The sequence below is a fragment of the Pelobates fuscus genome, chromosome 2 (assembly GCF_036172605.1).
Source record: "Pelobates fuscus isolate aPelFus1 chromosome 2, aPelFus1.pri, whole genome shotgun sequence".
In the NCBI taxonomy this organism is placed as follows: Eukaryota; Metazoa; Chordata; class Amphibia; order Anura; family Pelobatidae; genus Pelobates; species Pelobates fuscus.
In genome coordinates this window covers 217,013,400-217,029,766 of record NC_086318.1, presented here as the reverse complement: position 1 = coordinate 217,029,766, position 16,367 = coordinate 217,013,400, and the positions used below count along the sequence as shown (strand labels likewise).

Genomic DNA, 16,367 nt, shown 5'->3' with positions numbered 1-16,367 from the left:
TAGAATGTAATAAAAAAGACATTAATTTCTATTACTTTAATGCATTACAACTTCCATATAGCCTGTACTGCATAAAAAAGTAGGTGGACAAAATGGGGAAAATTGCATTTCACTTCATCCCTAATAAAATTGTATTTACATCATGTTTAAGAGATATACATTTCTGTTTCAGTTTCATATTTCCTTAGCAAAGTTTATTTACAATGCAATAACCTAAATTTCTTAAAATGGTAATTGTATAATTATTATGATAGCTAGGTCTATGCATTGAAACAAAAATGTATGGTATCTTTTAAAAGATCTACATTTTTTTTTTAATTACTCCAAAATGTTAAATGACAGATACTGAAAACATCTACAGCGTGACCGATTTTTTTTTTTTTTTTACAATTTCTCTGCTTCTGAGAACTGTGTGACTTTTTTCCAAACTGTTCTAGTCTAAATGCTGTCTATTATGAACATACCCCAACTCACGGTTTAGTGAACACAGTCCAGTGATAGAAGATTTCAACAGATCATCTCATCAGTGCAGAATTTGAAACTCAGTGCGTATAGAAACCGAAAAAGTGTAATATGAGTGTGGTGAAATGTAGAGTTTTTTTTACTAAACACTTGTTTCAGAGGATAGTCCTCAACAAGGAATATATTTTTTAAATGGTTGCATTAAATTTGTCATATCTGTAAAGATCTGTATATCAGCAGAGTTACAAAATGCACTCTGTTATGACTGAAGAGATCACATTTAATAAGGGATGACGTATTGGATGCTCTGTAGAGGTTTTAATGTCCCACAATTTGTCAAACCTGTCCTGCTGTGGGTGATGAAACCTGTAGTTCAACAAGACCAATTCACAGTATACAATAATCAAATAAAAACATTGTAAAGCTAAAAACTTTTTTAAAAAGTTTATTTTATTTATTTAAATTTTAACCATGGAGTTAAACATATAAAATAAGTTTTCTGATCTATTTGTGCTAAAATAAATGCCTGAGATTTTCTGTTTACCAGTTGTTTGAACTTTTCATTCTAATGTCTGATTTAGCCATTCACACAACATTTAAAAAAAAATATCATATAAGTAACCCTTACTTGAAACAAGCAGAAATTTAGAGGATTATCCATTAAAATAGTTAAGAGATGAATGACAAAATAGAAATGCCAGTTTTCCTAATTCAAGCTACATCAGCCTATGTTTTTGCAAATTAGTTGTCAACAACTCACAATAAACTGTTGTGAGTGCACCCCAACGTCTCAAATATGACAAAATTGCAGCTCATCACAGCAAAAACAATAGTTGGCAACAAATGATGTGAGGAAATGAAGCTTGGCCTTTTTTTTCTTTCAGTCTATTTTCCCTTTTAATTACAGCTCTGTTCTGTGGTACGTGCATGTATGTGAGACTGGCGCATACCATTTAAGATGCTTTCCGCTATAAATGTGTAATGAGTTAAGTTTGTCACTGATTGTTTCTCTCTCAACAGATCATAGAAAAACGCCGGCGTGATCGTATCAATAACAGCCTGTCTGAATTAAGACGACTTGTGCCGACCGCTTTTGAAAAACAAGTAAGTTTTCACTAAATTCTTTTTTTTTTTATTCTCTACGCCTAGGATCTGGGAATTGCTGGTTCTCTTCTAGGCTCATTAAAGTAATATTGCATGTGGCCTTATCTGGCACTGAATATGCTTTTCAATTAAATGCTTTGTTGTGGCAAAACTGTTAATATGTAACCTGATCATGAAAGTGGGTAAAAAAAAAAAATTCCATTTTGGTTGCCTGTGCTTTTCCCCTAGGGACATAGTCATTCATTTTGTCTCAGATCATCTTAAAGAAATGTTATGGCTGCTTTGTAACAGAAATAAACATAATGGGCAAAAAATATTAAAATGAGAAAAGTAGGAGATATTTTATTCCAGTGAAAGAAATGCTTGCAGACTCTTTAATCATGGTCTTCCATGTGTGGGGGCAAGAGGGAATGTTTTCTGTTGCTTGGAATGAAGAACAGTCAATTAAAGCCCAGAAATTGATAATGTGCTTCCTCTCAGCCCTTGAGCAGGGCACTGGATTATGATGTCATGTTCTAGTACTTAGTTTCATTAAGTTACACAAGGATGGTTCGGGTATGCATTTTAGAAGTCTGTGGAGTCGATACACAGCTCCCTTCCTATCCATCCAGGATAGATGACAATTACATATTTCCTGTTTACCTTGTCCTTGTCTTTTAAGGCCCACATTTAGATTTTGTTTAGAATTCTGCACAGAGCACTTTTCACTATTTTATAATACTATTCTTGACTACGTTGGAATTTCATTAAAATTCCAACCCATTCCAAAGATACCATAAGACATAGTAGGCACGTCTTGGTATGATAGCAAACTGGACGTTGAAATAAGTTGACAAAAAAGCAGAGCTGACCAGTAATGGCTGTGGGATTCATTTATGATCTCGTTCAACACAAGATGTCATCTGTGGAGACTCACAAGTTCTCTCGGTATCCTCCATAGACCTCAGTGTTGTACTTTCCCGCATGCAAACTAAGCTTCAGGAGCTGAAGAAGACCAAGAGGAAGAACATAGGACAGCTTCAGGTAAGTAAAATTTATCTTCCAGTGCATCTCTCAGCCCTGGTACCTAAGCAAAGATGTCCTATTCAGGGGATTTGTCTAAATATGCAAAGATTCACAAAAGTTATAGATCCACTTCAGGTGTATACTTTCAAATAGGGGTCAAATTTAGTGACAAGGGATCTACTTTTTGGTAGTCAGGTTACCATGATCTACCATTATTAACACTACATAAATGACCCCATATATATATACACTCTGGTACAAAGATAAATATATACAGCTATGTCCAAACTCTCCCATGCATACATGAATACAGGCATATCTACACTTTACGTGCCTATTTAGTCATTCCACATTCTCCCATACATGCATACCCACATTCTCTGATACATACGGATGGTCATACTCACATCCTGTCATCTGTATGCTGTATAAGACATACAGTTTAAGATGTATGGGAATGTGTTGGTGTATGTATATGAATGGGACTTGCTATGTAGCAAAATGACTAGGTGTTTCAACCTGAGAGTGAATTTTGTGGGCCATTAGACATATATTGACTTAAAGGGACTCTCCAGTGCCAGGAAAACATATTAGTTTTCATGGCAATGCAGGACCCTGCAGTGCCCCCTCCCTCTCACACCCCATCCCATGTTGCTGAAGGGGTTAAAACCGCTTCAGTGACTTACCTGAGTCCAGCGCTGATGTCCCTCGGCACTGGGTCAGGCTCCGCCTACTCTCTTCCCCCACCGACGTCAGCCGGTGGGGGAGACCTAATTTGCATTAGACTTCCCCGTAGGAAAGCATTATTCAATGCTTTCCTATGTGGATTTCAGCAAAGCTGGAGGTCCTCACATAGCGTGAAGACGTTCAGCGTTGGTTAAACACTGCAGGATTACTTAATCCTGCAAGGTAATTATTGCAGTTTATAAAACTGCAATAATTATACTTGCAGGGTTAAGGGTGGTGGGAGTTGGCACCCAGACCACTCATATGGGCAGAAGTGGTCTGGGTGCCTGGAGTGTCCCTTCAAACAAACAAAAGAGGGAATGGAGGATGCGCCAAGAAGTGAAAACCAGTATATGAGTAGAGATAACAACAAAAGGATACAAAACCAAAGGATAAAAAAACAAAATAGGTTTAAAAAGTAATAGTAATAAAATTTCCAATATAAAGTTCCCATAAAAACTTGCCTGAAGATATAGCCTCAGTTCTGCCAGGGAAATTATTCTATAGAGAGACAGATCAAGGTAGTTTTAGAAGCTGTATATAAAAACAGAGAAAAAAGACTATATATCCCAGAAGAAGACAATATCAATAAAACAAGTCCTATATAGTCCTACTCATGTTTTTTAGAGATTAAAACCAGCTCTAGTATGAATAGCGTACACTGGTATAATCCCCATTTATAAGATACGTGAGGAGATGTTGAAAGGCAGGTGTTTGCTCAATATGAGACCATAAAGGGTTAAAAGAAACAGCAATAGTGGTCACCGTATAAAAGATGCCAGGAGTATAAAATAATGATAGGTTACTCACATTTGATTGAGCAGATAGACTGCTCAAAGTATAAAGTGTAAGTGGTATAATCCCCACCTTGGATTCCTTAGGAGTAGTCCTCACTGGAACAGTAAAAACGGATGCCAGGTAGAAGATAAAAAAATAAAATGATAACAAATAAAAAGTTAAATTCATGAACAATATTAAAATAAACAATATAAAATATCCACAATGCGTTTCACCATCAAGGCTTTATCAGGTGGAAATAAAACATCTAACCTGACAAGTAAGGGTTTTATAGGGAATATAAGCAGGGCAAATTTTAAATTTGGCGCCAAAATGATGTCATTATTGTATTTATAATATTTAATAAATTATTCTATAAAACATATGGTAAGTAAATGTAAGATTGTTTGGTTATGTATTTACTTAAAGGGACATTATAGACACGAAAATAACTTTAGCTGAATGAAGCAGTTTTGGTGTAAAGATTGTGCCCCATGCAGTCTCACCGCTCAATTCTCTGCCATTTAGCAGTTAAATCATTTTGTTTCTGTTAATGCAGCCCTAGCCACACCACCCCTGGCTGTGATTGACACAGCCTGCATGAAAACAAAATTATTTCATTTTCATTCAGATGTAACTTACTTTAAAAGTTTTTATCTCCTGCTCTGTAAATTAAGCATTGACTACAAACAGGAGGTACCTGCAGGTGCTGGCAAGCTATTAACATAGCAGGAGATAAGAAATTCTAAATTAAAAAGGATTTGCAATAAAGGAAGTGTAAACATAAGACAACTCTTTACAGGAAGTGTTTAGAAAGGCTGTGTAAGTCACATGCAGGAAGATGTGCCTAGGGCTGCATAAACAAAGTGATTTAACTCCTTAATGGCAAAAAATTCAGCAGTGAGACTGCAAGGGCATGATCTGCACACCAAAACTGCATCATTACGCCAAAGTTGTTTTGCTGACTCTAGTGTAGTTTTAAGTCCGGTCCTATTATAGTTGTCACATTATAACATGTCCAGTATAACATGCTGAGAGAGTAATAACACCTGCAAGTGCTTATTTTCTAATAACCCTTTGTACTTATCTTATCACCATGCCAATTTCATTATGGAAATAGCAAGTGTTTGTAGGTTGTAGCAGAATGCTTCTCTCAATACCACTGCAAGTGCTATTTCTGTAAAGTTCATCTCAGTTAGGACCAGCCCCATCACTGAGGTTCCATCCCATGACTGCAGAGTGCTGGAACCTCCTCTGATTATCCTCTGATTTCCCTCCCATGGCTGTTTGATCTCTTCAAACTATGTAGTTGTGGTGCAAGCTGCTGTGTGCTCAATACAGTCCCCACCTCTCACACAGCACTCTAGCTTAAAGCTGGCATTTGAATACAGCCTGTCATGTATTCATCCGCACATTAAAATGTGGTTAATGGCACCGAGCAACATTACCGTCCTGACATGAAAAGTTGTGCCGAGCAGCAATCATGCAAATGGTAACCTGGTAATTGCCTTTGGGGTCAAAGTCTGGTTACAGCCAATCGGATCCACAGGAGGGGTATTTAAACCTAATTCTCCTCTTGCTCATTGCACTGTCGTGGTTTTATGCCTATGGTTATCCCAGAGTGCGTTCCTGATCTTGATTTTCTGGTATTTGACTTTGGCTTTGTTTTGACTTCCCTGATATCTGGTATACTTGACTTTTGGCTTTCCCTCATCTTTGTGTCTGATTCTGTGTCCCTGACCTCGCCAAGTATTTTGACTATTCTAGGAGACATTAAGTCCGGCCATTCTAAGGTCCGGTTATACATTATCCTTAGTCCTAGGTGTGACAAAGTACTGCGTGCTGGATCAACTTGTACTCCTGACACAGCCAGAGGGAGCAACCAACCCTCTCACAGCTCTTAGTGAATGGACCGACCATACTTGCCCCACCTCCTCACCACACCCATTAGAATCATGAAGACATTGGTTGCATGTATACAGAATGTGCCAGCTACACACGTGCTATAAATCAGTGTGTTCTCACAGGTCTTCTGGTAGATCGACTATTTGTCCAAACCATTAAAGGACCACTATAGGCACCCAGACCACTTCAGCTCAATGAAGTGGTCTGGGTGCCAGGTCCACCTAGTGTTAACCCTGCAGCTGTAAACATAGCAGTTTCAGAGAAACTGCTATGTTTACACTAGGGTTAATCAAGCCTCTAGTGGCTGTCTCACAGACAGCCGCTAGAGGCGCTTGCGCGCTTCTTACTGTGACAATCAGCACGGCGGGATGGGGGCCATGAGGGTGGGGGGACCTAAAGAGCCAGGAAAACAAGTTTGTTTTCCTGGCACTATAGTGGTCCTTTAACTGTTACCAGAGTTATTTGATATTATTTGATAGATATTGAAGTTCTAAATGAAAGGGTTACTGCAAGCATTATATCCACTACAACCCACTGTAGTGGTTATAATGTTAGGTGTATCCTGGTGGCCTCTCCTGGCAATGGGAGAAACCTTTTTGCAATTATTAATTGAGTTAATACAGTATCTGACTCAATTATCTACTAGACAGGTGGGAGGGATTGTATGTATATGGGAGTGTCATGCATTTAAACACTGTTGTAATTGGTCTGTGACTTCATATTTTAGTTCCCCACAAGGTCCAAATGGGAGTACCCCTTGCATGGGGATTGTCATAAAAGGCCAAGTGTGGCACCATTAAAGTCAGTTCTCTTCACCCTCAACACGCAGCCTCGTCTTGTGTTGAAACAAAAAGTCAACTTTTAAATGTATCAAATGCAATAAGTAAAAGGAGGCCAGAAGGTGGAAGAAAATGTGCATCCTTACAATAGTCATATTGGCAGTCGTGTGTCTACTCAGTTGGTTGTTGTACATTTTTCTTTTTTGTGCACTTGGAAATTGAAAAAATATCAGTCAAAAGTCTGTAAATTTGACAACACTTATTTTCAATGGGGGATGAATACTTTTGATTACAGCTATGTGTAAAGCTGTGGATTGTGGCCATTGTGGAATACTGCCTCTCCTAAAGGCTAGATTTATAGCGCATTAATGCATGGGCAACAGGGCTTTGAAATAGATTTTCTCCATGCACTAGAATGCATTCTTATATACATGCATTACAAATCTTAAAGGAAGACTCCAAGCACCATAACCACTAAAGTTCACTTTCTATATCAGCACCATGCGTCTGTTTGAAAATGTGTCCTCCAATACCAGGACTTAGCAGGTCTGTCGAAATGTTTCCCTTACTCACAGCACTGTGTGTGTCTGTTGCAGCATGCTGTCAGAATATCTCAGGTTTCCAGGTATAGTTCATATAATTATTGTCTCGTCTAGTATCCCAAAGGCTTTTTTAAAGTGTTTTTTTCTTATGACAATTGTAAAGATTTCATATTTTAGCATAGCAGGCACAGTGTAACCCAGACTAAACAGTCTTCTGTATACTGAGTAGTACATAATTTGCAAGATTTTTTTTGTAGCCATGTCACTGCCAAGGGGTGTTTTGCCACTCTGAAGCTTAAACATTCTTATCTTTACGTTGTCTTGTGAATATTTGGATAGAAAGGTTTCTTGTTGAGGTTTTAAATACGATATGCAGTGCAATCTGCTGAAATCCTGGAATAATGGCATTCATTCATGGCACAGATCTGTTTAAATATGTGGAATACTCACCATTTTGGAAAACAGAATACAGGCCCTTAATTGAAAAATAAAAAACAATGTTCCTTAGAAGTATAAAAATAGTCTATGTAATAATTTCTATATTGCAAGTTAGATTGTTCTTCATAAAACCACACAAATTACACAAATCCTTCTTGTACTGTTTTAATTCATCGGTATTTTTTCCATTTTTGTTAATACACTGTATGTTTGCCAAAGAGACATATGATCACCATTAAACTTCAATACCACACTTCAAGTATAAATAGGAACTCCAGTATAAGATGTATATTCCCTCTGGTGACACATAGAAATCAACGATATACAACATGACACGTACAATGAAAGTCTTTAGAAGCCACAAGTTAAAAGCTCATCTAATGCACATAGGAAGTCTGTTTCTAGCTGAGCATGCTTGATGTGGTTACCCAGAGTTCTACACAACCAACACAGCACATGGAAATAGCAAAGACACAAAACATGACTACAAGAAAATTCACACGCATGCTTTAAAGCATTTTTGTCATTTATTTTTTCAAAAAGGGGTGGGGGGCGGGGGGAGGTGATTTAGGACATGCCAATAGTGACAAAGCGACTTTAAAGGAACACTATAGTGTCAGGAATGCAAACATGTATTCCTGACACAAAAGTTTTAAAATCGCTGTTTAAGTCCCCGCCGGTCTCACCATGCCTTTCTCCACCTCGCTCCGCCTCCTTGGCTGAGATCATCAAATTTGATGGGTTTTTTTTAAACCCAAGCAGGCACTTCTATATGATAATCTTCCATGCAGAATCTGCACGATTTATTTGTACAGTACATGATAAGTTCATCCTTAATTGTTAACAAAATTAAAATTAATATTATTTTGGTTTTTCTTCCTATGACTTTATTTTTCGTCATTATTAGTACAAGTTGCATTATCAAGGGAAAGATAAGTTCGGCATGACTGTGCCGCTTTAAGGCAGAAATCTTGTTTGAGCATTGCCCTCTTCAACATTTCAACGTTTGACTTAATTTGTTAGTTTGCAATTACATGCCTTTTTATTTACACATTACAAAGTGCTACAGAATAGGCTTGTGTTTCAGAGTAAACCATTTCTGTTGTATGCAGTGATCATGAGACCCTTGTTGCTTGTCAACAATTGTACAGCACTACAGAATATATTCAGGGCCGGCCTGTCCATAGGCCCCGGTGGAGCCATGGCTCCAGGCGGCACTCTGACAGGGGCGGCATTTTGCTCACACAGAGCCAGCTGTGCGGGAGGAGGAGGAGGGAGCCGCGAGGATGGGGCCGGATCGGTAGAGCCCCTAACTACCACCAGCCACAGCCAGCAGAAGGTAAGAACCTGCTGGGTCACATGCATCTGTATATTTTATTCCCATTTACAGAAAATCCAGAAAGCATCTTGCAAAAACAGAACTTTGGTTATGTGAGTCTTGTTTTATTCCACAGCTGGACTATAACAATTAAAATAATAGCAAAAAAATAATCACACCGTGCTGAAAACATTTTGAGGTGTTAATCTTGCAAATTCGTGCAAATCATAGAACACTCTTGTTGCCTTATGATTGATTTAATTTGTGTCAGTATGATATGTTACTATCCCTCCCAACAATTGGGACTGGGGTCTTGGGTAGAAATACCTACAATGTGTCAGCCTGGCTGGAATATGGAGCATGTGGTCAGCGTGGGGAGATGGAAGTATTGCCCATTACTGGATTGCATTGAATCAATGAATCAGGGTAAAGTGTAAACCCTTTATGTGTTATGGCTTCTTCCTGGGGTCTAAGACCACTACAGGAGGAACATAAGAATTCCACCAGACACCAGATCCCATTCTAAAGCCTAAAGTTAGGCAAAACAGGAGAGTGGCTTAAATACTATATATGGGTCGTATATATTTTATCCTCATTTAATTTATTAACCTGGAAGTATTAATATCCCTATGTATCTGGAAATGTGTATCTGATCATGGGGTATGTTTGTATGTGTGCCTGTGGGATGGGGTATTGTTCTATGTTTGTGTCTTGGAGTTGACTTGTTTGCATGTGTTTGTCTGATATGGGTTTGTTTGTATGTGTGAGTGTGAGTAGGTATGTTTCTGTCTGGAAGTGGGTACATTTGTATGTGTGTTTGGGAGTGGGTATGTTTTTATGTGTGAGTGGGAGTGGGTATGTTTCTGTCTGGTAGTGGGTATGTTTGTAATTGTGTGTTTGGGAGTGGGTATGTTTGTGTCTGGTAGTGGGTATGTTTGGTGGCTTACTTTTTTGAATGTGTGTGTGTGTGTGTGTGTATGTAGTGTGGGTATGTGTGTTCATATGTGTGTAATGTTTGTAGTGTGTGTTTGTGTGTCTCTGTGTATGTGTAGTGTGTGTGTCTGCATGTGTGTATACTGTATGTGTGTAATGTATATATGTGTGTATAGTGTGTGTGTGTGTGTGTGTGTGTGTGTATCTGTATATCTGTGCATCTGAATGTGTGGTGGCAGTGCGTGTATCTGTATGTGGCAGTGTCTGTATGTATGTATGTCTGTGTATGTGCAAGTGTGCAGGTGTATCAGTGTGTCTGTACATCTGTCAGTATCTGCATGCGTGTGTCAGTAAACTGCATGTTTTTGATACATGACACACATACAGTTGCACAGACACACTGATACACATGCAGATATACAGACACAAACACTGCAACACATGCAGGTACATTAAAAAAACGATACAATCACTGACACACTTACAGATACAGACACACAGACACAAACACTGACACATGTATATAGGTAAGTGTATTGGCTGCAGTGCACACACAGACACAAGCTACATCCCCAGCATACACACAGACACACGCTACATCCCCAGCACACACAGGCACACACTTCACTCCCAGCACACACACAGACTCACATTTCATCCCCAGAACACCCACACAGAGACACTACCATTACATAAGCATATATGTTTTTTGCTAGTTTTTTTGGGGGGTGGGAGGTTTGGGCGGTGGGAGTCAGCATTTCATACTTGGATTCAGGCAGCACAATGTCTTGGGTGGGCTCTGAATATATATGAGTATTATCATTTACCGTAATTAACAATACGTAAATCCTTCCATCTCATCTCCACGTATATACCATATTAGTTTTGTTTTGCTTTGCTAAGTAATGGAAAATAAAACCTGCTTACAATTCCCTGTGCTCCAGTGCTGATTTTCACTTAGCAGAGAATCTCATTTGTGTGGCAGGCTCCAGACAACTTTGATGCATTCTATTAATTAATTATTTGTGACTGTTGCCCTCCTAACACTGTACAGGAGCATTTATAGCTCTAAAGTATAGACATTCTCTCCGGCATTCAGTATGGCATGTGTGCCAGTAACAATTGTAACCTATAGTAGTCAATGTTATAAAAGGTAGAGGAGCTGGCTGGCATTTTGATATTTGCTCACATGCAATCATAATGTTTTTATACCAGTAGATTTGTAGAACACACATACACACACACGCGCGCACACACTACCGTATAAAATATTTTTCTAAAAACGTACAGACAGGTGGTTAGTTGTGAGTACAGGGTCCACATCCACTTTGCTCTGTTTGTACATCACAAAACGCTAATTTACAGGTATTTAAATTGCAAGAGCTATACAGGTGTTTCATGATAGGATATGGAAATGTGGTTTGACAATATTACTAAAACAATACATACATAAATTTAATACATAACTGGTATTAAATATATTCAACCATGACAGGTGCATTATGTGCTGAGGTATATTGCCATAGATCTCTTAAAAGATTTTAGATTCAATGAAGATTTGACTGCGTCCCTGAGGTTATTCCATAATTGATTGGCAAGTAGCCTTTGGATGGATCTAGTGACACACCTGCATTATTGGCACGCTCCCTTTACACCTCTCCCACCAGTGTGCTGCTTCTATGGACACTAGATTTGGGAGGTATGCGGCCAAGCTGTGCACCATGCGACACTTAGGTAAACAAGTAAATTAAAAAACAATATAGGTCACATTTTACCTGAAGAAACACTGCAGACTAGATTAACACTTAATTTTTTTTTTTTATTTTTTTACAAAAATTATACATTTGAATTGTCTGTATTTTCTCTATTTGAGGGTTCTACATGTATTGTTTCACAGATCCTTAAAAAGTGCATCATGTGTGCCAAGCTTTCCTAAAAAGGAAGTGACTTCTGTTCAATTAAATAACTTCTATGTAGCACAGCTTAGCGTATTACTGTCACACTTTCTCCTCGCAGTGTCGTTCTAATGCCCAATGTAAAACTATACTCTGATCCTGCATCAAAATCAACGCAAGGTGAAATACTTTAGTTAAAATCCCAGCGTCAATCTTCTTTCAATAATGATGCAAGCTCGGGATAATTTTGAATTCACAGGTCAATGACTTTTTGGTGCCGCTTTGGTGATGGCAGGCGCTAGAGTAATGTAAAGTCACCCAACTAGAAGCCCTGTGCCCTGTTGTCATTCCTGTATATCTAACAGTGTGTTCCTTGTGTTCTCTTTTTGTTTGGTTACTGACTTCGGCTTGTTTGACTACTTTTTTCCTCTGTACTCCTGATTTTGGCTAGTCCCTCGATTTTGTATCAATCTGTCCTCCTTGACCTTAGCATGTTCACAACTATTTTTCGTCTGTTCTTAAAAATATGTATTTGGAGTAAAAAGTCTTGTTGGACTTCTCACCTTATTGCAGGTGATAATATGTCAATATTAGATGGCGAGTATCAGTGTTATGGTTTTTAGTTGAAGTGATGTGCTTCTTAGTGATGCCGGAGCTATGTCATATTCTGGCGGCTCCGGCATCACTTCTGTGCGCACAAGAGAGCTGAGCAGGGAGATCACTGCCCACTGCTCCCGCTGCCGTTTTTATAAATTTTGGCGGAACCCCAATTGTGAAACGCTGCTCTAAAGTGTGAATTGTAAGCAACTCAAAATTTCTAAATTTAGGTCCAAAATAGACAAAATTTAAAAGTCCGAATAGACATATCTAGCTGACTTTACTTTGAATTTTTGTCTATTGGCACTTGAGTGAAAAAACTGTCTACTAAATGCCACAATCAAAAAGGTGTTTGTTGTTCATAGTTTCTTCTGCTAAAAGGTAATTCAACTTTTTAATACTTTATTTTTAGTTGCATGTTGAAAGGTTACAAGATAAGAGTTAATGATACCTGGTGAAAATAACCCTATTATGCTTGTAGACCTGTTCAGGACCTGCAGAAGTAATGAGGCTGTTAATAATATTATGCTTAGATGTAAATGGGTTATTTTGAGAGAATGATTGAGTATGTTTTAGTCAAAAGGATCTCCGCTAATTCTCCTGCTGCTGAGAATCGAGACTGTTATAAGCTGCAGGTATTTAACCCTTAAATGTCAAACAGTGGCAACTGTAAAAATGTGATATTCCTGTATTTCATCTAAAATAAATGACATGCATAACAGGACATTTCTGGTAGCACATGACGTTCAGTTTTTCTGACTACCATTTAGATTTGGCAATGAAACTGAAATATTTGATAGATTCATATACTGTAGGATATATAGGGGTGAGCCAAGAGTCAGCGGTTTCTGGGTGAGAGATTTTATTGTTGCCCGTCTGGGTGTGGTTTAATAAGTCACTCTCTTTTACACACTCCTTTTAAGTGCACAACATTTCTGACTGCTGTGTGAGCATCGTCGGAAATACAGTCCATGGACATTAAAAGAAATCATGTCAATAATAATGATGACTAACCATAGCATGTCTGATATTTGTGGACCCTGTATCCCAACATGCCGAACCAACAAAAGTCACATGATCTGAGAGCACAAATAAAGGCTAACCCGGCATAGGAGTTGTTTGTGGACTATTGTTTGTCAGCTAGGTTACTGATTGGCTGAGCATCACAGGAATGTAGTTCACAAATATTCTCTTTGTTCTCTCACCTGACATGTTTCTGTCTTCGTCCTTTGTGTCTGACTGTGTTTGTATGTGTACTGATTATATGTAACCTTATTTGTAAACCATATGCTGAATTGTCAAAATTGTGGGGGGGAATATTTTCTTTTGCCAAAATGTTACAACTGTATAATCAAAGCTTGTCTATTTTTGCCTATTTTTTTGCAATTCAGTTTTCAATTCAATACAATTAGTTTTTTTTTTAGTGAATAGCCCCCTCCATGAAATTCTGTGTTTATAATACGTGTTCTAACATATGCAATGTGTGAATGTGAGGCTCACCCTCCCCCAGCCTGCCTGAAGCAGTCACCCACTTCCCATACTTGTAGGCAGCTAGAGCCTGCAATAAAAAGTGATTGAGAATGACAAATAATATAAAGCCATAGACTGAAAAGTTCTCGCCTACCTTGAGAGAGAAAATGAAAAGGTTCATGGCACGCTTTGCACCAAGCTTAGCTGCCCCTGGGTACAATTGTTAAATAATTCAAGTGTCTGTCTATTCTAATGGGACATGTTACTTTGGATTTAAATCCCTCACTCTTCCACTGCCTTTCTATTCTTCTGAAAGAAAGGCAGTTTGAAGTGCCTTTTATCTATAACCAAAATAAATTAATGTGGTGTGAGCACTTTAAAATATAACTTTTATTGATTGACGTTAAAATATCCCAAAAAAGGGGGTATTGGACTGTGTAGTGTGTAGATAAATACATAGAAAGAAATAGTATATAAAGTAGTAGTAAAAAATATAATAATATAAAATGATGATAAAAATCCAAGTATCTCTCTAAGTAGATGGGATACAAAGGAGTCAAAAGTTAATAGTACACATTTAGGCACAGATATTTCCTGGTAGGATAGTGGATAAAAAAAATATCAAATACACCACTTATACCTTCACAGTTAACTGTTGCAACCATGTATCACATAGCTTTATGCAGAAAGCTAATAGTAATGTGTCCAACAAGTTTAGAGTATTTGCCTTAAAGTAATGGTAATATAGGCAGAAATGGTTAAACTTGCTAAATAATATCTGTGCATATCAAAATGGGATTTACAGTGAGAGTGCATGCCAGGTGATCCCTAGTCTCGTTAAATATAGATTTCTAATCACTACATATTTTACAACCGGCTCATGTCCCCTCCATGTTCCCAAATAAAAGTTGGTGTACAAATTTGTGAAAAATGCCTCTGTTCCAAAATACGTCTAATTCTTAGAGAGATCAAATATAGAAGGAACCCCAGGAGGGGGGAGTAGTAAAGTTAAATATAAGTCATCAGTGTGAAAAGACCCCCCACTCGGAAAGCTCCCGTGTATTATTTTTTTCACCCCCTTGTTCTACTTTATATACTATTTCTTTCTACGTATTTATCTACAGTTCAATACCCCCCTTTTTGGGGATATTTTAATGTCAATCAATAAAAGTTATATTTTAAAGTGCTCACACCACACTAATTTATTTTAGTAGTACAATTACAGGGTTCAAACCGATTGACAAAGTGGTGAAGCAAAGTTTCTCACTTGTTGTCAATTAGTGGTGGACGAGATAGATCTCTTGTTGCCTTTAATGTATATTTAATTATAAAGGTGTACATAATTATTGGACCTGATTTTTAATGGCTTAATTACATAAATAGCTATAAACATGTAAATAAGTATAAATAGAAATTCACTAGATTGGTAAATAATTCTCACACGGGCTACAGTACATTTAATTCAATTCATAATTAAATATTAAAAATGTGTAATTGTGACTGTACTAACATCTTATTGGTCTTGATGGGGTGAAAACTAATTGTTAGATTTGCATTGTAGCATCATTACAGTTACATTATTAATAATTTTTCATTGAGACATTATTGGAATATATACATTAACAAGCAGACTGTATCCTGGGATTATTAATGTAAATATTGCATCTACGAAGAAAATTCAGCATACGGTAATGAAATGAAAAAAAAAAAGCATAATGAAAATCCACATCAGAGATCTTACAAAAAAGCCCTATTTTTTTATATTACAGGGATCAGCAAAGTTGGAAAAGGCTGAAATTCTTCAAATGACGGTAGATCATCTGAAGATGCTGCAGGCAACCGGGGGTAAAGGTAAGGCTTTAATTGTCTGTAATGCTGCACGGAAAACTAAGTAAACATCTCTTTTAAGAAATACTGGTAGGCTGGTAGGCTGATCCAGATAAAAGGAGTGGAAATCAATGCTAATGGTAGGATTGAACTCGTGGGAAAGAACCGTATTCACAAAAGGAGCACTTGACCCTGGGCTTGTGTTTGCTTTCACAACACTGGGAGAGTAAAAGCTTCATTCACAGACGGTCCAGCCATGGATTTGTTTGGGGTTTTTACAAAAACGACATATCTGTGCAAGGAGACAAAACAAACACACAAACATTCAGGAAAAAATAAACCGGACAGGAACCCACAATGAAGTTTTGCAGAACCCCGACGTAATGTCTGCTTTTAGCAGAGGAAGTACAGGAGGGAGACTATTCATTTATTATAACCCACACGGTGTTCACACACAAAAAAAAAAAAAGTGAAGGAACAATGATTCATGATGCATGCACAATGCTTATAAAGGAAATTGAAAGAATAATTGTTCCTGTGCTTACCGCAGCTTGGAATTAACTTCCTGATGATTTTTCTGTCACTGAGA

The 16,367-nt window shown here is 37.8% G+C and overlaps 1 protein-coding gene across 1 annotated transcript in view; it reads left to right on the top strand.

Annotated features, from left to right (window-relative positions):
- Nucleotides 1-16,367, top strand: part of HEY2 (hes related family bHLH transcription factor with YRPW motif 2) — a 76,400-nt gene that overhangs the window by 41,563 nt on the left and 18,470 nt on the right. The window contains exons 3-4 of the mRNA XM_063443179.1: nt 1,483-1,566; nt 15,721-15,802. Coding sequence (XP_063299249.1) covers nt 1,483-1,566; nt 15,721-15,802 — 166 coding nt within the window. The remainder of the gene's footprint in view (nt 1-1,482; nt 1,567-15,720; nt 15,803-16,367) is intronic.